The sequence below is a fragment of the Emydura macquarii genome, unplaced genomic scaffold (assembly GCF_026122565.2).
Source record: "Emydura macquarii macquarii isolate MOO-44397 ecotype Brisbane River unplaced genomic scaffold, CSIRO-AGI_Emac_v2 contig_3113, whole genome shotgun sequence".
In the NCBI taxonomy this organism is placed as follows: Eukaryota; Metazoa; Chordata; order Testudines; family Chelidae; genus Emydura; species Emydura macquarii.
The window spans coordinates 5,760,483-5,783,043 of record NW_027133250.1 but is presented as its reverse complement, the minus strand read 5'-3'; the positions used below and the strand labels follow the sequence as shown (position 1 = coordinate 5,783,043).

At 41.2% G+C, this 22,561-nt stretch overlaps 1 protein-coding gene across 2 annotated transcripts; it reads right to left on the bottom strand.

Annotated features, from left to right (window-relative positions):
• Nucleotides 1-634: 634 nt before the first annotated feature.
• Nucleotides 635-22,212, bottom strand: SRSF4 (serine and arginine rich splicing factor 4). 2 transcript variants are annotated; one of them, XM_067530821.1, is made up of 7 exons: nucleotides 22,010-22,212; nucleotides 16,861-16,971; nucleotides 7,136-7,278; nucleotides 6,107-6,219; nucleotides 3,586-3,800; nucleotides 2,306-2,395; nucleotides 635-2,131 (listed from the first exon to the last, which is right to left on the bottom strand). In XM_067530821.1, exons 1-7 carry the CDS (start codon nucleotides 22,114-22,116, stop codon nucleotides 1,279-1,281), a joined length of 1,632 nt encoding a protein of 543 aa, XP_067386922.1. In that variant the 5' UTR covers nucleotides 22,117-22,212; the 3' UTR covers nucleotides 635-1,278. The 2 variants fall into 2 exon arrangements, with proteins under 2 accessions (XP_067386922.1, XP_067386923.1); XM_067530822.1 differs by lacking the exon at nucleotides 16,861-16,971 and having other exon boundaries at nucleotides 22,010-22,211.
• Nucleotides 22,213-22,561: the final 349 nt, after the last annotated feature.

The window sequence follows — 22,561 nt, the reverse complement described above, 5'->3', positions numbered from 1 at the left end:
TGCTATGCAGAAGACCTGCACAAATGAGACTGACTATACAGAAGAAACAATGGAACAGACTGTACAAAGTGCTGTCAAATGCACAAAGTACAAATGAAAAGCAGAAAACTGAGTTTTGCCCCAGTCTTTCAGCTAGGCTAATCATAGGGGTTAGCTGTAACAATAGTAGTTAAAACATTTTCAGACGGCGGCGATTAGAGATGGCTACCAAAAATTACAGAACTTGAGTTAGCTTGTTCAGAAACCCGGACCTGCTCCTGCAAAACCCATGTTCTTTTAAAGGGACAAGTAAAAACTGTGAAACATTTTCTTCCTTAGGTTATGAAAACTGATGCTTGTATTTCATTCAGTTTGATCAATGAAAACAGGTTTGTCAGTTTCACTATAATTCTCTTCTCTAACACAATGCTGCCATTCCAAGCAATGCAAGGAAGTGTTCCAATCTAAACAAGTTATTTCCACTGGATTTTAAAATAAGTGTTCAGGAAGACATTTCTTTTAATGGTCTTGGGTTTTTCTGAACCCAGAACTTATATTTTGTGCCTAAATTGTTACATTTTCCTTTACAATAAAAAGAATCAATATAAAGTGGCTAATCATGGCATCATTTCATTTAAACCACCACCAAATGTCGTCAAGCAAAAATAGTCTTTATTCAAATTTCATGGAAACAGGGATCACTGTACTTTGCAAGACGGGAAAATAAAATAAAAAAATTTAATATAAAACAAGAATATTGTCACAATACCAGAATATGGAACTCTACTTTTTATTCCCCTATGGGTTGCTGCAGGTATCTATTTTGTTGACTGTGCTATTCACAACTCTGAAAATCCAAAAATATGAAACAAAAAGTAGTATGAAACTTAAGACTTAGCACTTTCACTAAATGGCATACATCAAAGGGCATCAGTTCAAGGGCAAAAATAGTTGAAGTCACCATACCTACCTATCAGTCATCATTCCAACCTTATAAACCCATCAAAATACAGCACTCCCTCTTTGTAAGGCTGCTCTGGGAAAACAAGGTGATTTTGGTGTTCTTGTGAGGATTGTGTTCTAAAGGAGATTTTTCTACAGGTCAGCAAATGAGCTGCATAGCCTTGCTCCAGAAAGCATTGCAGAGAGGCAGCCCTGTACTGAACAATTACAGACACACCATTAGGGTAGTTAAAAATGTACAGCATTGACATGTGTTCTACTTCAATCACTTGTGCTACAACTACCAAACATGTACAAAAAACTTTTCATATAGTTTCAAGTGTGGTTGCAGCAAGTTTAGGACCTCGAACGAGATCTTGATCTAGATCGGGAGGGTGATTTAGAGGCAGACCTAGATCTAGACTTGGACCGGGACCTAGTTTTTGAAATTGACTTTGATCGGGAGCGCGATTCTGATTTGACATTTGGTTTGGATTTAGAATTTGATCTAGATCTGGACCGAGATTGATGACTTTTGTCCATTTCCTCACCCTCACTTTTTACCTCCTTTTTCTCAGATTCTGGTTTTTGATGCTCCTTTTCCTTGGATTCCGATCTGGACCTGGACCTGGACCTAGATCTGGATCTGGATCTGGACCGCTCGTGGTCTTCCTTCTTTTTCTTCCTGCTGCTAGATTTGCTGTCTCGTTTGCTATGTCTTTTGCTTTTCTCACTCTTGCTGTGGCTCCTGCTCCTACTTCTACTTCTGCTGTCATCCCTACTCCTCTTCCTTCCTTTCCTTTTGTCCTTACTCTTACTACGACTCCTGCTTCTGCTCTTACTCTCCTCTCTGCTCTTGCTCCTGCTTCTAGCCTTACTCTTCTCCCTTTCCTTACTCCTACTTTTCTCCTTACTCCTACTCCTCCTCATGCTCGCCTTCTCTTCCTCCACTTTCTCCTTGCTCCCACTCCTGCTCCTACTTTTAGTCTTACTCTTTTCCTTGCTGGGGCTCCTGCTCTTTGCTTTCGCATCGTCACAGTTCTGGACAGCATCCTCCGCTTTGTCTTTACTTTTGCTCTGGATTTTCTCTGTACTCCTGCTGCGGCTCCTACTTTTATCGTCTTTACTTGGACTCCTGCTTTTTCCCTTTTGGCCTCTGCTACGGCTCTTGCTTCGACTACGACTCTTGCTTCTGGAACGGGACCCAGACCTGAAAAAGCACAAGTGGCGGATGACACATCAGCCTTTTGAACATGGCTTGGCTCTCGTTTTCCATTAAATTTTGGTAAACAAATGAAGCAAGAAAGAGAGTTCCCGTGCTGCAGTGTTAGGCTGCTGCCTCTTAGAACGTGTCGTCCCCAGTTTCTCCCCCACAAAAATATACCTGGATCTTGATCTACTCTTGGAATGGCTGCTTTTGCTACTGCCACTACGGCTCCTGCTCTTACGAGAGTGTCTGCTTCGAGAGCAAGACCTGAAACAAAAGGAATTGACTTGCCAGCATTAAGTCATTCCAAGCCCACAGAAAGAGAAACTGTCTGTTCCTGGGTCAATAAAAACCCATCTGACTAAAGAAACAGTGATAGCACAATAGTAACATTCTCTCCCACTTTCAGGCAGAAGAATCTCAAAGTACTTTGCAGACTATAAATGGGGACTCTACAAATGCCTATAAAACAACATACCACAGTATCTTATTTCTCATTCCTATATACGGGAAATGCTGCCACCTCTGGAGTTGAACAGGGCTGCCAATCTGAAGCAGAAGCACAACTGTTTGTAGGTGCAGGAAGTGAAAAATAACTCTTTCCAAATGAACTGAGGGAAATTTTGGGTACAAGGAGCAGTTACCTAAGACACAATCTAGTCAGGACAAGGTTAATTTCCCCTTCTCCAGCAAGAAATGCTATGGGGCTGATGACCATAAGTGCCTGGGTCCAACAGTGTTTCATCTTCCACCTAAGCAGAGATTTTCCCAAAAAGCAGAATGTATTTTTCCAGGAGTAACAACTTCAAGTCTTGCCTGTAAATTAAAGGGTCTGAGTTTCTTAAAGCATTTGACTGGGTCATCTTTCAAAATCCAACACTACTAACCTACAGAGAGTTAAACATGAGGATTTTTGTTTTTGTTGAAGCCCTTTCCTTGTGTCATATTGAACATACCATGGAAATGGCCAACCTCTATGGAAGAATGGGGGGTATTCTCCCAAAAGAGAAATGTGACAGTGGGAAATGTATGAACTTTCAAACTGGAGGTGTTTTACGGTCACTTCTGTATGTTTAACTTCCTCCACTTACCACATGCTTTCACGCTATGGTAAAAGGCACTACGGTTTAGACAAGACCCCTAAAACACTGCAATGCTGTTTGTACAGTGTCTAGCCCAGTGGAGTTACAGTCAGTGACTGGCGCGGCTACGTATTATGGTAAAACAAAGATCAGTTGTTAAAAAGTGTCCATCACTGAGCACACTATCCAATGATCAGTGGCCCCATTTTCCTCAGTCATTTATTTCACACTGATTTGGTCTGGCACCAAAAATTCCATTTCCTGGGGACCCAGCATACCTCTAAGGAACGATGTGTTGGCATTTGCTATACTTCCAAATTTGACCACAGTTCAATTAGACTAGAAGAGCCACAGCTGTATTATGAACAAACATACCTTGAATGGCTTCGGCTTCTGGAATAGGAACGGCGCCGCCTGGATCCAGGCCTGTCTTCCACTAACCTAATCTTTCTGCCATTTACTTCTGTCCCATCCAGTTTTTCAAGAGCTCTTTTCATATCAGAATAGGATTTGAACTCAATCACACCTTCATTTTTTCTTCCTTTGTGTGCGTCTGCATATGTCACTTCGCCTGCCTGACGCATATAATCCTGGGAGGAAAGGACAAAAATATTGCCTTTGAATCCACAGATTTAAGGTTTCATGCTGATTCTGTTTATTCCCCCTGGCTGCTCTTTTCAGCTTTTCTTTTACATGCAGAAAGTAGTATTGGTTGGGCTGCTGGAGGCAAGGGCGGGGGAAAGTAACAGCTCACTTTTGCACCATCTTAGTCCTAATTAGTACTGCAGGTTCCTGTAATTGGGCTCAACAGCCCACACAGAGCAAACACAACCAAGCAGCAATGACCCTACCCTGCCAAACCTCGACAGCAGGGAATTTCACTGATGTTAGTGGGAATTTTATCCAAAAAGGGGTTTTGCAGGAGCAGGTCCAGGTTTCTGAACAAGCTAACTAAAGCACTATCATTTTGGTAGCCACCTCTAATTGCAGAGCCACTGCAGCAGTAATTCTGATGCAAATTATTATTTAAAAGGGGTAAATTGGACACAATAAAATATGCTCCGGATTGAAGCAAGTTTCCTCTCACTGAGGTGAGTTAAAAACATGAGATTTGCATTCTGATTTTTTTTTTTAACCTTTTATCTGCAAGTTTAAGAAGCCTCGTTTTTAAAAAAAGAGAACTGGTAAAAAGTGACTGAAGGACAACAACAAAACAGACAAAAGACGCAGTGACACTGCATGCTTTCCTTCATCCTACTGCCTAGCTAATGTACTTCATACTTGTCTTGGAGGCACCATTTTTCAGGAAAGAGGGAAATTCAGTCTCCTAGCGCATTCACTCCCTGACCTCTCCTCTGAGACTGCTAAATGGATGGTGGGTTTTGTGATGTGCACATTTGTTCATTGGGAGAACAGATTCTGCCCTACTCCAAACAGTTTGTCAGACGGTGGGGACTTCCTACCAGTACTAACTTAGGCTGTAGTACAAACAGCATGTAGAGCTGAAAGGCTCAGTATAATTTTTAGTACTTGAGCCACCACACTCATGTCTTGAGAGGCTTTAATGCTTCTCAAACCCCTCTGCCCCCCAAATCCTGCACAGGATTACTCCATTACATGCTCTAATTGCTTTTGGTATTAAAATATATTTTAAAGACAAGCTCCCAGTGATTTAAAGTGTATTCAATAACAACATGCTATTTAAACCAGACCTACATGACAGGTTTGTAGTAAGTTTCAGAATTTGCATAGAACAACAAGCAGTTGATTATATGCTTTATATCAAAACATCCCTGTGATGTAGATCTGCATTATCCCAATTTTACCAACACGGAAACTAAGGAAAAGGAGTTAAGTGATTTGCTCAAGGATACAGAGGGTGTCCACGGCAGAGCCAGGATTAACTCTGGCATTCTTGGTGACTCAAGGAGTGGAGCACAAAATGAAGAGTCACCACAAGAACATGCAAGTGCTTTTAAGCCATCCAGAGCTGGGATGACCATTAATCTGTGTCATAGGAACACTCTTTATAAAAAGTGTAATCTCTTTTACACAACGGAGGGCACAGGATAATCAAGCAGCTATAGGAAGACATTACACACATACCATAATCACTACCTGTGCTGTGGCCTATAGTTAAGAGTTACCTACATTTTTCTATTACAGAAAGTCCTTTTCAGCTCCTTATAAATTTCTCAAAATTTTACTTTTGGCTTAAATTTTGTTTGATTGCTCTCAACCTGGATAATTTTTCTGAAAGACTCCACGAAAACAGTTGAACTGTTTTCATGTGAAAACATGTAGTCTTTTGGCTAAGGGTTGCAACTTTTTTCAAATGCCAGCACCTCAGAAGTTGATGAAGGAAACTTCAAATTTGATAGGGACACAATTCCTATGTCCCAGATAAACCTTTCATAGGTCTAATGGAAGTCTGATTTGACCTGGCAGAGTTTTAAAGGTAAGTTTTTAAAAAAAATCTTTACATATGTGCACAAGCTTGTGTTAAATGATAAAACTAATGTTCTCCCAAAAGTCCATTCAGAACATGCATGTGTATATGTTTATGAAGTGGAACATCTCAAGATTTCATGTGACATACAAATACACATATTCCAAAGTGGTATGTGCATACTACTTCCAATGTGTACTGTATACTGTGTGCGTGTATTTACGCTTAGTAAAATGAGAGAATAGTGCTTCTGAAGTCATCAAATGTTTCCAGCACAGAAGATATGACTGGAGCTGTTCTAAATAGAGTGTTCCCTCACAACAAGCAATGCTTAGTTGATGCAAGAGCCACTGGTCCACACAAAATTTCCTTGGCTTCACAATAGCCATGTCATTTACATACTTTGCGGTCTTCAACTCAGGTGGAGTAAAGAAAGGGGTCCCATACCTTCAAATCTTGCCAACTGCAACGGCTTGACAGATTTTCCACAATCAATCTGTACTCTGTACGGGTGGGAGGACCGTACTTATCTCTTCCGCTTCTTCTATAACCATATCCACCTTTAGGAGGTGACAAGCAGACAGCAATTCTTCAGCTAGGGAGATGGAGTGGCTTAGTCCACACCCCAGATAAATAAACTATTCTGCCCAATATGTCAGCAAATACATTTAATCTTCACCCCACCCTCTAGTCTAAGATAGATTCTCCTTGTTTAAAATATAAAATTACAGAGATAAAACATTAAAAATTTTAACTACAATACTAGCCCATAATTAAAAGGATTATAATTACAGTTACAGTTACAGTAAACATGCAATTAAATTTAAATTAAAAAATTAATTTTTGAAACAAGAAACCAAATCACTAAAGCCAGTTTACTAATGTTACTTACATTGATTAAAGGTTTTCTGAATATCTGACATGAATAAAGATTTTCAGGCACCTATTTCAGTTTAATCTCATCTCTCTCTAACCCTTGGGATCCTCACCACCCAGGTCTAATGGGAAAAGGTTGCGGTCGTCACATGGCTTCCTTTTTTGGTCAGCCAAGGGCCACAAAGGTCAAAGAGCCACTCATGGAAAGGTAACCCAAGGTCAGCAAATGGAACAGGCAGTCATCTTAGCCTCAAAGGACTCTTTTAATTAAAACATTGAGGTCTTTGTTAAGTCTATGTTAAACAATCACATTACAAATAAACCATTCAAATACTTATAAAACAAACAAATAAATAATAATAATGGTACAAGAAATTGTGTTCATACATTTATTAATCAGTTAATTAAGTAAATTAAAATAATTTCATACAATTAGCAAATTGATAAATATTCAAATCAACATTTACATTAACAACAATTACAAAAACAAACTATTCAAAATTTCATATCATTACTGTGTTTTTAAAAATTACTGTATTTTTTAAGTGAAATATCTTAATAAAAAAAGTCACCGAGATACAAATGCATTTTAGTGCTTACTGCGTCCAGAACCATAACTGCTGTCACGTCGGGGGCCCCTGGCATGTTCAACGATAACTCGCTCCCCACAAAGGTCTTTACCATTTAGCTCATAAACAGCATCATCTGCATCACGCAGATCGTCAAACTCAACAAAGCCATACCTAGGAGGAGACAAAAGTGACTTAGGCAAAGCTACACAATCCAAGGTATCGATATTCACCAAGAGCCATTCATCTCACATATGTACTGTCACTGCTGATGGAACCTGGCTAGCTAAGGCAGCAGCTGACTTTTAATGACCATCAGTGGCCAATTGCTGAGGACCGAAGGCAGGGAGAATTTGGCCAAAGGTCCCAGGCCACAGAACATGCTCCCCAATTTGTTGACCTACAAAGCATGGTGCTACACTTCTCTTTCATCATTTACTACAGTAAAAGTAGAGCGGTCGGGCAGTTCTGGCAAACAGGACTGGTTTATTATGAGATCTGGGTTCCATTCTTGGTTCTGTCACAGGCTTTGCTAGAAGTTAGGTAATCTCATGCTATCTCAGTTTCCTCCATCTTTGAACCAGAGGTATTTCCCCACATCAGTGTTTGCAAATAGTTGGAGGTCCTGGAATGGAAAGTGCTACAAGACAGTAAAGTATTGAGGCATGTCAAGGAAGGGAGTTTGTCAGGGCGGTCAGGTAATGTTACTCTCCACTGGGGAAAGTACTGAGGTGTCCGAGTAATGTGAGTAGATGTTATGGCAATGGGTTTGGGCTCATAGTTCATTAGGATGTTCAAGTTAGCCTTGTACCAAAGAGCTTCCAATAAAGTTTCCACTCAAACTGCTCTACCAAATCACCTAGAAATTAACACTTGATATGAATGAAAATTTATATTTATACAAATGAATGAATAGGATATCATGGGTCCAATCCTGCAAGTGCTGGGTGTGTGTGCTGTGTACAGAGTGGCTGCAGAATTGGCCCTATGGTGTATTGTTAGTCATAAGTAAGACCTTTAGATAGAGTCCCTGCAAAACCCTCCACAAAGAACACCCATACAAAACTCCACTGAGGTTCAGAGGCTGAGCATAGGCACAGAATCAGTGTAGATCAGACTGAAGCCAGGGCCTTACCCTGTGCTTCAAAAAACAGCACTAGATTTGCTCAGGGCTCTGGATACACACATGCAGAAGACAGGAGGATGTCAATTAGGAAGTGAATTGCAAAACTAAGACTTTAATTTGATTGAGCAGTTCTAAGTAAATTGTTTTCCGTTAGTTACTGCAAGACAACAACACTATAGGAATGGCATAGAAGACTGGATACCACTTGCTATCCTGATTTAAAGATGCACTGAAAAGCTAATGCCAAAAATTTCAAATGTCAATGCGGACGGTTCAGGCATCTAATCTATAAGTGGTCCAATCTTCAGCGGTGCCACTGAGGTCAATGAAAAGGTCAGGCTGCTAGGTAGCTACCTTGTTACTGACATTCAAGAACAATGGCTGTAGGTTTTTTTTTGAAACAGTAAGACTGATCTCAACAAACTTCATAAAAGAAAGATAAGTATCACATGGTTGAAAATTTTCAAATTTTGAAGTTTTTATCAAAACAGGGACACAGTTTTTGTGGGTTTCATAACCTCTTTTACAGATGGGAAAACTGAGGTGATATGCCCACAGCTGCACAGCAACAATGCTGGGAAACGAACTCAGGTCTTCTAATCCCCAAAACTAGTAACAGTGTAGAATTATTATAAATACATTGATATTTTACAAAAAAATACAGGTAAACGCCAATTATCCAAATGGCTGGGAGGAACACACCAGAAATTACAGACAATCTAGGTTCAGATAATCAGAGTTTACCTATATTTAAAATCCATTCCCCCTTCACTTACCTTCCAAGACCCAAGTTCAGGCTTCAGAGTCTCCCCTGCAATAGCTGATGGTATCACAGAGCCGTACAGCAGTACAGGGAGCCCCGTTTCAGCTGGCTGCAACATCTCTGGCTGCTGTAGGGCAAACACAGAATCCTGAACTCAGGTCTAAGCAGGCAAGTAAAGGAGGAAATGGTTTTTATATATCTGAGTTTCAAATATAAACATATGTAGTTTAAGTGTATACAATTCTGATCTCTTAGCTCAGGTAGTTTAGTTTATAAACATTTTCATTTCCTCCTTTAATACCCATTTAACTACTAGAAGATCTTTACTTTGCAAACATGAAACATTTCGATTAAATATTTAACACGAAAGCTCTTGTCTGGTCATTGCAAGTAGGAATCATCGTAGTTGCTCTTTCATGCAAATGAGGTCTGAAAAGAGGGGCAATGTGTGCTAAACTGTGGCTTTGAGCTTGGAACTGTTTAATCAAAGCAGTGATGAAACTAATGTATGAAAAAAAGTATGAAACTAATCAATCCAACTTGACCTTGTCATTACCCCATCCCTCTTCTGTTTGCAAAAATAAAGCAAACATCCCCTTACATGTATACAGGATCTCAAATGTTGTAATACTATACTTCAAGTTACTGTGCCTCTTGAATAGGTGTCCCTTAAGGGCCAGTAACACCATGTGAGGATTTTGAGACAGGAAATGAATAATACATTTTTTAAATTGAAACTGAAGGGTGTGGTATGGATTTCAGGGTTGCAGAACAGGATTGTGTGAATGTGGCCAGAATACCAGATCAACAAACCTATTCTCTTAAAAAGTGTCAAGGGTACTTTTAATGATGAGTACTCAAATCCCTTTGGAGCACTGGTTTAGGACTGCCTTGAGAAGGCAGCTGTCTATGGAGTCACCAACACCACCTTCTAAGAACCTCAATTTTCCTTGAAGTTTTCCCACTTAAAATATGATCAGGACAAATCTTGCTTAGCAGGCTCTGACAGGTACCATGTTATACCTTCTCTCCTCTCCCCGTCCCACCCCCCCCTCTCAAAAATTGCTTTAATATTTGTCCCATACCCCCAAATAAAAACAGAATCAACAGTATGCAACATGCAAAGAATCCTAGAATAAAACAGGCATTCTTGGGATGGAGAAGGGGAAAAATGAGTAAGAGAAATAGATTTTCTGGAGAAAATTTTCAAGGGTTTATTTATAAACAGTAAACAAACTTATAAAAATCACTGGGGGGCATACTTATTATTAAAGAACATTAAAGTCATACCCTACAACCCAGAGATATAGAGGTAATACTGATCCACCCCCCTTAAAATATATATATCACACCACGTGGTTTGAAAACCATGAATTAAAAACACCTGGAGTGTAGTTTCACACCACAAGAAACCACAACTGCTGACAGCCTTAACTATAGCAATTGAATCTGCTATTATATGGTGGTAGTGCAAGTAGATCTTCTTTTAAATGTCTGCTATTACTACTTTAAATGTGCCATACAACTACCTACTAAAAGCATCAATAGCATTTACTTCAGATTGTGTGAAGCTGCACCATTTTATTGTCCATGTGTCAAAAACAGAAAAAAACTGCAAAAGCACACACTCCTATTTCTAGCCAATTCCAACAGGTTAAACCATTTAAAGGAACTTTTTATTAAAGCTGGAGGAAAATAGGATTTTTTAAAACTTGTTTAAAGTCTCAAATCATAACGGGAAATTTGTTCTACTTATTCAGCCACTCCCCCCATCTGTGTGATGTTCTGAGGCCATTGATTCATACCAATTGGGCCCACCTACTCCTTTCTATACACCAGGATATTGAAAGCCCATTTCTGAGATACACAGGAGGTGCCAAAAGTTTTCCCTCTGCTTGTGAATGGACAGTTCTGGAGCCCATGACAGACTGAGAGCTGGTAGAGATCTAAAAATCTCATACTCCAGATAGAACCCAAAAATGGTCTCTCTCCCCACTACCAATTTATGCTAGAACTTCACTGACTTCAATGGAGTTGCATGGGTCTACACCAGGACTCAGTTGGACTTGTTTGTGGTCTCCTATGACTTTTTAATTAGTTACTGCCAATTTATATTCCTAACAAGGATGCTCAGTGTTTCATTTGATTCTATTTAGATTCTAAATAGAATAAGGAAATCTAGCTCCAGTACCATCTTCCTTCTTTTCAGACAACCCTGGGTTTCAGTTTGAATGCTTCCCAAATCTGGACTCTGAGAATTTCCTAAACTTCTTGGTGCAGGCACAGCCTGAGGTAACAGCTGTAGCAGAAACTGGTTCAGCTGTGCAAAGTGATGTGTTAAATATTACTTGCTCTGGTGCAGCATTTAACTGGCACAGGTGAAGTCAGGTAAAATATCAGTATTCTTGCCCATGGCTGGAAATACTCAAATTACACCTGTTGAGAATTTCCTGCAGTTACTTTCTATATGTGGTGACTTGAGTTAATCCAATGAATTCAACTAGTAGGAAGCTCTTCCAGGGAATTACAAAGGTTCTGTGAGATGATTCATGAAGTCACTCTGAAATGCTGCTTATAGTAGTAACCTAGTTTTCTACAAGGACTCTTTTTCTTTATTACACAGCATCCATTTGATAGCAAGTGCTAGTTAAGGATAAAGAGTTTCCATTACCTCATTTGTACTCCCACCTAACCTAAACACCAGGGCTTGGTTTCTGCCTAAAGGTAAAATTTTTATTTTTTCTCTTGTAGATTTTCTAAAGTGCCGTTTTTGAATTATGAGCAGTAGGGAAGGGAAAGAGGGAACAGGAGAGACATTTCCTGCTATCAAATGAGACACTTATAAATGGCCGAACTTTGAAAATGTCATGCAAACAGCTGCTGAAGAGAAAGTCAAGCAGTAAGTTTGAAGGAGACAGGAAATTTTAAAAGTTAACATATCTGAAAACTACATATTGCACGTATGTCCAGTATGAAGTGCCACTAAATCTGAGTCTGTAGCTGGGGCAAGTGGTCTGCAAGTTCTTGCATCCTCAGTGCATTTTAATAGACACTGGGCGGTCAATGTCAGCAGGGGAGTTCTGATAGCTCTGATGAGTTAACTACCCTTCGATTATAGAGTTTGCACACCTTCATGAAAGCTTTTATCATCGCTTTTTAAATAGAGCAAGGTTATCACAAACAGCTGTGTTAAAAATGTTGACGTTGCAGTTAACTCAGCCCAGTTGTATATCTATTTTTTATTTGGTCTTGCCTGTTAAAAAGAATCCCTCAATATATTTTATGTGATTAAATGTGTTAAGACTTACCGAATATGTACTGAAGCCAATGTAGTTGTTGTAGGAAAGTTACTTTTGTGTTCTGTATTTTAAATGCAATTTTATAAATGAATTAACAAGTGTTTTGTACTTCAGATATATTGAGCTAGATATACAGGTATGAAATGAGTTCCCGGTTAAGGTTTTTGTCCTGTAAGGTCTTCTGTTCACTGAGAAGAAAAAATGCTGATCCTTTAAGATTAAGTGGGAAGTCTAATCAGACCTGCTTATAAAGGCAGACTTGGCTCTCATTTTAGATCAAGCCAAAATGAGGACCCCAGAGTGAAGGGGGAGCAGAAACTCAGCACAGAGGTCTCTCTTGGACCAGCAAGAGACTTTGCAGATTTCAGACATTCCTGCCCATCTCCTAGCTTTGACTGGACACTAACCACAAATCGTTCAAGAGCATTTTTCACAAGAGATCTCAAGTGTGGCGATGGAAGGGCGAGTAGCACCATTTGGTTTAATTTTGTTTCATGTCTTATTGAAAATGAAAGAAAACTAGTAAAAAAAGCCTATTGCTGTAAGAAAATTATCTGAACTGATCTTCTGGAAACAAATCTCAAGGTGACTGCTGGCCCATGGAGTAAAGGAATTTGAAATGATTTCAGTTAATAAGGAACATATTTAACTGCCATTAGGACATCCTTATAGCTGGATAGAAAGTAATGAATTGGACACACTGGCACTATGATTATAGGAAAGACCTCAGCTGATATTTACCATAACGAAAGCTTCTTAAAGACAATCCTGCTTTTGCTACGGAGTCTGCATTAAACAGGATTGTGCTCCTTTAAACAAGTAGCCAATTTCAAATCAAATTTGGCTCAAAGCTCAGAGTGTTTTGTTTTTTGTTTGTTTTTAAGACTTGTTTTTACTAAGCCTAAAATCAATAAATGCCATGGGAGAATATTTACAAATATTTACAGCATATACAAACACTGCATTATAGTGCTAGCACAGGAGAACATGAAAGTAAGCGACTAATCCATTTTTGGCTAAGATGAGCTAAATGCAAATACTAGAGACAACATAAACAGTGAAAAATAAGTTAGTTTCAATAATAAGATGCCTGGCTCCTACCACACTTTTTCCATCTGCAGATCTTGAAGCATTTCACAAAAGTGGGGGAACTCTATGGGGTGGGGGACTTGGTCTTTATCCTTTTCTGAAACGCGTCTCGTAAACTATCAGCATTATATAAATTAACCCAATTTTTCAAGTGAGGAAACTGAGGAACCAAGGCTGTGACTTACCCAATGTAATAGCAAACCAGTCCCAGAGCCAGAAATGAAACCCATGTTTCCTCAACACCTACTCTTGCACCAGACCACACAGTCTCTAAAGTAACAGTTAAGGAAGCTAGTTTGTTCAAATCATTGCAGGACCATTGAACCCACATATATGGTAAATGCCAAAAAAGGGACTTCTTCACCAGCCTCCAGGAGCTTCTGAAGTACATGAGAAATGTGTGTCTTAATTTTTTGGTTGTTTATATAACAGGGCCATGATCCTAACTCTATGCTACCATGTATGTTCCCTACTAACCTGTGACATCATGCTGAAGGCCTGGAGGGTGCCCCAACTCCCCCAATATCGTCCAACAAACAGCCTTATACTAAGAGCTGAAATGATAGCATCATGGCCTGGGGAACCTGTGGGGATTCTGACGACAACTGGCCATGGAGAAGTAGTATGATGAACTACCTTGAAACTACCTCTGGTTTCAGGAGGTTGCAGAACACTGGGAATGGGAACTATTTAAAAAACACAGTTTTAAAAGACAGGGCTCAATTTCCAGAATAATTATCATTAACTTGTAGCATTTGTGACCAATATGGAAATTTCCTGCAATATCCTTGAAAAACCTTTTGAATTAAGTTTAAAGTATTTTTGACGTGCACTATAATAAATACATGCATGTATTACTGTGGGCTAGGACTGCATGTAATCTCTCTAGGGAGGTGATGTGAACCCTGAGAAATATTATGAACTTCAAAGGATTGTACTAAACGTGCCAGACAAGAATGGACTTTCGGGACAAACAGTGTCGAGTGATTTGCCAGGGTAATCTCTAGTAGGAAGTAAATGCAAATTCTCCACCTCTGGTTATGCAAAAACCCAGTCTTGGGAGGCTATGCTCTGAGATCATTCTCTGCTGATCACCTGTTCTCAGACTCTCAAGATCATAGGCCCAAGCCGTGTAAAGGACAGACTAACCTATGGATGGGTGTGCTAGTTCTGGTTCTGAATCTGAGACAGTTATGAACTTGTAACCACGGGCAAAACCCAACTGAGGGCTGTTAAGGACTGACACGTACCAGAGCCCAAGGCTCAGGTTGGGGTGCTTTTTGGCATGCATGGATTATTTTTTTAAATGTTTTTTCTGTAATGCTTTCACCTTAAAAATAAATGTGCTTGCGTATAAAGATCTGTGTGGTAACTTGTGACTGCTGGCAGTTACAGCTGTTCATAGCCTTCGGAGAGAAAGCAAAGTAAAGATGCTGGCCTGTCTAGACAGTTCAGCTTGCTGGAGATAAAGTGTAAGCAGGGAACTGTGAAGCCCTGAAAAACCCCAGTCAAGAGGGAGACAGACATGGGTCTCAACCCAAAAGAGGTGACAGCTGAGGAGCTGGGGGCTTAGAGTGGGTGCCCTCGAGGGACCTAAAGGAGAAATACAGGTGCAGTTGCCGTGATCTATAACGGCACCAACCATAATCAACAGTTCTTGGCATCTTTCCTCCAGGCATCAATGCTAGTACTGCTGCTGTCATGCAACACATGGGCTAGGGAAAAGGTGATAAGCTGTGATTACCACCACCTAGAATCACAGAAGGTTAAGGTTGGAAGGGACCTCAGGTCATCTAGTCTAACCCCCTACTCAAAGCAGGACCAACCCCAACTAAATCATCCCAGTCAGGGCTTTGTCAAGCTGGGCCTTAAAAACCGCTAAGGATGGCGATTCTACCACCTCCCTAGGTAACCAATTCCACTGCTTCACCACCCACCTAGTGAAAAAGATTTTCCTAATATCCAGCCTAGACCTCCCTCACTGCAACTTGACCACTGCTCCTTGTTCGGTCATCTGCCTCCATTGCAAACAGCCTACCTCCATCTTCCCTGGAACTCCCTCGGGTTTGAGTTAAGAGCATGCACATTAACCTTTGATCCTAATTCTCTGGGTTAGGATCATGCTGTTATTTTGACTAATTACTACAGATCAGGAAATACAGCTGACTGGTGAGCTGCATCACCTTGTTATTCTCCGACCACTCCTCAGGATGAAATTTCCAGAGGCCCTTTATAAGGCCCTGTGTGTTATATAAACTCATGTTAAGAATTTAAGCTGTGAATCGGGCTTTGGGCAGGCCATAGGTAGTAGAATGGATTTCATCCTCTAGCAGAGACTCCCTGCTATGCTAAGCTACACGTGATGCTAACATATGACAAATATGGGCACGAGGGCAGAGTTAAAGCAGTCTGTGGTACTTCCAATAGTGGCTGGCCCTGAATAGCAAACTAAAGTGTTCTTATAAAACTGCACCATTCCTGCCAATGTCCTGGTTTTAGAAGCTTGTTTTTGAAGTGTTAGTTCAGTTAGGTGTTCAGTTTGATACGTTATACCTTAACTGTGCCTATGAAGTTTTCCTGATTTTTTTTTTAGAAGTTGTCTTTATTAAAATGTTAGACCATACCCGTGGACTTGTCACTAACGATATAGCTATAAATTGCATGCACACTTAGATAGCTATGCTACATAACACTTCAGTGGTCTAATTTAGGACATTAACTAACCTTGTTTTATTGGATACCCAGGTATGTGCAGTATAGCACCTAGAATCCTCAATCAAAAAAAAGGGTTCTATTGTGCAAGGTAATATGAAGCTCTGTGGTCCAAGGTCTGCTCATCTAATTGAGCGACAATGAAAAAGTGGTGGTAACTGGGAAGAGAACTAGTAATAAGAACATGTTTACAGTGACACTCCAACTTATAAACCCCAAAGGGACTGGTGCCAACATCCTGAGGGAGAAGAGAGGTACTAAGCAGGAACCAAGACAGATACTAATATCTAAGCTGGCTAGAACCCATGTGATCTGAGCTGGTAGGGGCCTTGACGCCTGCCAAAGGAATCTTCATGTAAAGTTTATAGGAACTACAAGTACTGAATTCAGCCATAATATATCCTAAGATGTACATCCTACCTCCAGCCTAAGGCAATGCATACCTGTTCTTGTGGAGTTCACAAATTGTGTTTGACCTTCTGAAAACATTAAGAACTGCACTGATACAAATTACTGATATCACTGTGAAAACCAGTGAAGTTTCAAAACTGGTCCATGGAACACTGGCTGGTGTTATAGAAGACCAGGTAGGTCCAGGGTGCTGGCTCTCCTTGTTTGTTACTATAAGTACCCAGCCTCTTCAGTGGAAAACATGACTCTATATTTTGTCCCATTACTTATCCAAAAGTTAAATGGGATACAGAGCCTTTGACTTCTAGGTCACTGGTTCAAAGTACAGTGCACGTTTGCAGTCATTACCATCTTACAGCTGTTTGGTCTGTGTAGAAGAGGGTTTCAGTCCAGTTCCCACCAGGCAGGTGTTGACGACAAAAATCAAGATCACAAATGGCTCTAACTGGCCCTCTCGTTGGCTGCTTCTGCAGAAAAGGTGAGGACTGAATGGGAATGGAAACAACTCCCCTCACACCTTGGGACGGACTGCTCCACCGCGGCCCCAGGTTGGTCTGTGTTCAGAGCGGTGAGTCTGGCACCCTTCACCAGCGATAAATTGAACTAGAAGCAAGTGTTAATAGTTTCAACCCTCTATATGCAGGTAATCAGTTCTGCACACAACTTGTAAGTTTCAGAATTCTTTAGGGAAATATTTATAGCCATCCAAACATCAAGAACTAGTAAATCTGACCATCTTTTCAAAACTGGCATCTGTGCCAGAAACTCAGAACATCCAACTCTTCCTAGTTACAACTCCTAGCTAAAGTTCTTATGAAAAGATTAGCATAACCAAATGTTAAAGGTTTTACCCAAGAATGAAGCACTGGACTACAGACTCCATAGAAACACTGCCATAATCTACTGAAGAGATGACAGACTTCCTTAAAGTTGGCCTGCAAAAGGAGAAAAAACTGGGCCTGTTTTGCTGCTTTACCAGGGATAAAGGCAACCTGAAAAGGTTTTTTCTGCTTGCCTTCTTACATGAGAAATTCAGGTCCTGTCTGAGCATGGAGACTGACTGGAGAACTAGTAAAACAACAGCATCAGAGCCAAGAGGGTAACAGTTGAGCTACTAACAGAGGAAGAGATTTTTTTAGAATATTTGAAACTTCACATTTATTTAATGTCTAGTTACTATTTTGGAAAAATGAAGTTTCTGTTAAAAGATTTAAAACTCTTGCTCCTTCAATTAAAGTGTTAAAGTTCACTAAGAACACCCCTGAGAAATCCCAGAAAGCTTCCAACAAGCTGAGGAACAGCAAACTGGATACCCCATGTATTTCTAAGGTAAAAACCAGAAGGTAAAAGCAGAAACACACCTTCCAGACCTTCATATTAATAAAGCAGAAAAGAAAGGAACAAGCAAAATTTTTAAAAATATCATTTGCAGGTCAATTTAAATCTTTCTTACCATCTAGATATATTGGCCACCACTAAATGACATTTGCACTGATTTGATTTTTAAAATTAATGGGTGCTGAGCACCTGTGGAAATTAAACCACTCTTAATTAGCTGCTTAAATATGGATTTAGGAACCTACATTTAGACACCCAAGTTTGATACTTTTGGCTTTGATCCCTGTGCTTCAATTACCCATCTGTTGAGCGGGATACAATACTTCTCTACCTTGCAGGGGTTTTGTGAGGATAAATACATAAATACTTGGGAGGGGTTCAGATGGCATGGTGAAGGGCAGATAAGAACCTACACAGAAGCTTTTTACTTTAAACAAAAGTATTAGATTTCACGTTGGTGTCCCTTTAAGTGAAAGTTTCCAGTTCTTAGTATTATTATTGCTTGCTTTTATAGCAAGTTTTTAAGAGAGAAAAGCAAGTCGAAAAGCCCAATTTTCCAGGCACCTAATTCATGCACTTCTGACATGCATGGCTTCAGCTGTCATCACTACAACACCGGCAAAGAGAAAGGTGAAGAAGCTAAGGGAGTGGAATCTAGGAACTGGAAATAAAATGGGAACTTTCAGAATAAAATAGGTTTTCATTTTCCCTCCTTCTTTCATATAAATGCTGTTTTAACTCTTTAAATTGTAAACTCTAATTATCGTTAGTGGTGATCAAGATCTAACTAAGCTTTTTGGACTTTCTGATAATATTGCACTCCAGTTTCATTTTCTGCTAATGCATTTCATCTTAGCTTCACCAACTGCTAAAATACTGAATAGCTAATCTCCTGCAGGCTAAGCAGTTAAAATAATCCACAACTTTCTAGAAGAAACTGAAAGAATCTCATAAGTCACATACTGTGCCACAATTTTTAATCATTTGCTAAGCACTGCTAAAAAAAAGTTATGGAGAAAGGATCAAAGGGCAAACAAAGCAAACTGTAAAGAACCCTGACAAAAGCACAGTGCAAGATTATGCTGGGTATAAAGATACAAGACCAGATATTTAAAAAAAAAAAGATTTTTGTCAATCTGCCATTTAAAATCCAAGCCAAGTTAACAGCAGCTTGTTGAAAGATTTCAAAATAGATGTTGAAATTAAAAGTTGTGGGTGTTTTGTTTTTTTTAAGAAAAATTGTTAAATTACTACAAGAAACATACATAAGGCTAAGTCCACTTAACTATTTGAAGAGATCAACTTAATTATAGAAATAACAGGTGACACAGTCAATGGCGACTTTCATCTTTCTATTTTATATCACCCATATTTTTTAGTTATCCATAACTTTAACTCCTTTTGGAGTGAAAATCACCACATGTGGTCTTGACTCCAGAATGGCTTTTTTTCTGGAAAATTAAGCAAGCTTGATCCATCAACTGTTTTGAATTTTAAAAACATTCTTCTCTACACACCTGTGATCAAATTATAATGTATGCTCTCAGCTTTAAAATGCTGAATGATAGTAACTTCAAACTTGGGCCCCATTCTTACAAATGGGTCCACATGGGCAGCCTATTGCACCCACAGAATCCCAGTGAGTACACGGGGCCAGTTGTGCAGGTCCAATTGCAGTATTGCGACTGTGCATTTATATAGATCTCAGGGAAGCAGGAAAACAAGCCAGATGAAAATTGGTTTGACCATGCTAAACTAGCAAATTTTACAGATGCTAGTTAAATTTTCTTTTTTTTCCTATTTTCAGGTAACTTCATTTAAGAGCTCTAACAAATCAGCAGTTCTTTCCCAGAGAAATGTAATTAAAACTAGCATTTGTGCAACACTGAGGTTGAGAAATAAGGCATGCAGGGCAGTCAGGAAACTCCAAAGTTTAACATTTCTGCTTCCTCAGTGATCATACTGCCATCCTGCACATATGTAGTATTCTCCAATCCTGTTTTCTTAGTCGCATGTAAACCTTAATATTTTATTTAATTTTGTTCCTGACTCCCAAATGTGGATGTATTTCTTCAGATTACTCTGATGCTGAATCGAATGATTTTAATAATTGAAGGGCCCATTCAATCCTTAGGCCCTTATAAGATTTTGAAGACCAGTTTAAAGCAAAATTAAGCCCCACTCTGCTATCTAGGAAAACAGAATTAGCATGTTCCTAGCAAAAGCTGTGACATCAGTGGGAGATGTGAAAGCACAAGGAATGCAAGCTAAGGGCTACAGGCTCCAACACCAGTAGCGTAAAGGTCCAGAGGCCAATTATTATGGTGGAGTTTGTAAGGTAGATTGTCTGCTAGGAATCAGAATGAAATTTATTACATCGAAGCCAGAGATTCTTAAACACTGGTCTACGGACCACTAGTGGTCTGGAGCATTTGCTTCTGGTCCAGGCCTTTATGGTGATAGCTTTTCTAGTTTTGAACAGCTAAATCACATTAAGAAAGATAAATATTAAATATTTCCCCAAATAAGCAATTGTAGTTTCCACAGGGATCTTACTATGGATGTTAAGTAAGTGAGGAGTTGATCCATGAAATGTTATTAGGAAACAGTTCACACTATGAGAAAGCTTGAGAATCCCTGACCTAGGCTAAACACCTACCATACGGTACTAACTTTCAGTCATTTGTAACCAAAACCGCTTGCACAGCAGTAAAGTAGAGGAAAGCTTCTATATCTAAATATCAGTCCACTTTTAGGTTCCTAATATATCTAGACTGCATACAGTAAGTTCTTAAAGGGGCACCAACTTGAAATCCGGGCAACTTCAGAGAATGAACTGTAGGTGCTACAATGGTCTGATTCCCCTGCCAATTTTTGTAGTTAAACATCTTCCTATTTTAAGAAATGTTCCTTTCCGTCTGTTTGTATGGAGCTTTCACACAGCAACAACTCTCTATTCAGGGCAGACGGTGATTATACAAAGTGCTTTCAAGTGTATACAGTAGAACTGGAAAATAGAATGTTCAAATTTTCCAGTAACAGTAATCTGTAGTATTACCTGATGCAATAGTGGGTAAAAGAATGACCCATGGGTTTTTTTTAAAGGCTGTGCTTTCAGCCATCTTTTAAACTTGTTATGGGCCAAACCACCAAGACGACTGTGGAGTGTTAAATCTTAATAAATCCTTTTAATTTTAAGAGACTCCTCATCCCCACTCCCAAAATGAAACCCTGGCTAACTATATAATCTACACTCCAGTCAGGCCTTTCATGCAGCCTATTTATAATCTTGTTTGGGAGGTAAAAACATCATCAAGACTCACTTAACTAAGTCCCAGAAACTAAACTACTGATTTTGCCTACATTAAGAATCCAAGCTTGGATGGCTGACAAAAGCAATGCAATGGCAGGATGGCAGTTGCCAGAACTGCATGTGTAAGCAGGAGCTATGCTAGGACAACTGCATGGGTCAGCGGTGACCTTCCCCCACCACTTACCCCTACCTACCAATCCACAGTGATTGCACCCTTTAAGTGGGATCAATGGAGAAAGGAAGTATTGATACCATCATCAAGGGCTGTTAGCCTCTAACCCAGACATTAATTTGCACCTGTTAGGTGAGGGAAGAGGCCTGTGCACTGGCCTGCCAGGGCTGAGACAGCAAGGCAGATATCCAGCCATGTGGCCCGCTAAGGGAAATGCTCTACTAGGCGCTGGACCCCTCCCAAGACAGCCCACCGCAGCCTGGGCTACAGCCACTGTTGGGGCAAGAGGAGGAAGGGATGAGACTTTCCTGGGGGAGTGTCACAGGGAGTCTGGGCCTCAGCCAGTGAGAGAACCCAGGCATCCTGGCCCCAGAGCCGTGCCCCGTAGCCAGGCCAGGCAGGTGGGCAGAGAAGCCAGGCGTGCTGGCTCCTCCCGCCCAGACTGTCCCGCGTGGGCTCAGTCACACTCAGGCTCTGCCTCTGCGCGCGCCGGGACGGAGACACAACGACCCATCCCCCCCCCCCACCTGTCGGCGCCTGCGCACACAGGGCCCGGCCCAGCGGAGCCCAGCGCGCGGGCCGGCGGGAGGCAGGAAGCGGCAGGTCGGGCGGGCCGGACCAGCTCGGCTCTCGCCCGCCGGGCCCCGCCCGCTGCGCTCCCCGGCCCGGGCCCGCCGCTCACCCGTTCTTGAGGTCCACCTCGAGGATCTTGCCGTAGCCCTTGAAGAAGCGCTCCACGTCCCGCTCCCGGGCCTGGTAGCTGAGGCGGCCGATGTAGACCCGCGGCATCTCCCCGACCCCGCCTCGCTCCCTCACGGCGAGCGCGACCCACCGGCAGCGGCTGACTCAGCGCAGCGCGGGGCTGGGGGGGGGGGGGAGGCGGGCAACGGGGGGCGGCGACCGGCGACGGCGTAACGCGCGCGGAGGGGGGCGGGGCGCCGGCCGCACGTCACGTTCCGTCGCCGCCGCGCGGGGATGGGCGGGGCGACGTCTCATTAGGCACCGCCCCCTTCGCTCTCTCCTCCCCCCCTCCCGTAGCTTTGCCCGCGGCTCCACTTAAAGGGGCCGCGACACTGAAAGGGCCCGAGCGAGCTTCCCTGCTGCTGCGGGGCGCGCTGAGGTGCCAGGGTGAAGGATGAGCAAGGTGGCATGCTGGATGCAATGGTGGAGGATGGGCGATATGGCCATGCAGTGAGCCGGACGCCGCCTTAAGAGGCACTGATGTGGCATCATG

What these genes read in the sequence shown, in the direction of transcription:
- SRSF4 (XM_067530821.1), bottom strand. Translation starts at nt 22,116, where the DNA reads ATGCCGCGGGTCTACATCGGCCGCCTCAGCTACCAGGCCCGGGAGCGG. An exon ending in TCTACACAGACCAAACAGCT is followed by an intron (nt 7,279 to 16,860) that starts GTAAGATGGTAA and finishes GTCTCCTCCTAG; the next exon opens with GTATGGCTTTGTTGAGTTTG. An exon ending in AAGAGTAGATCAAGATCCAG is followed by an intron (nt 2,132 to 2,305) that starts GTATATTTTTGT and finishes GTGCTTTTTCAG; the next exon opens with GTCTGGGTCCCGTTCCAGAA.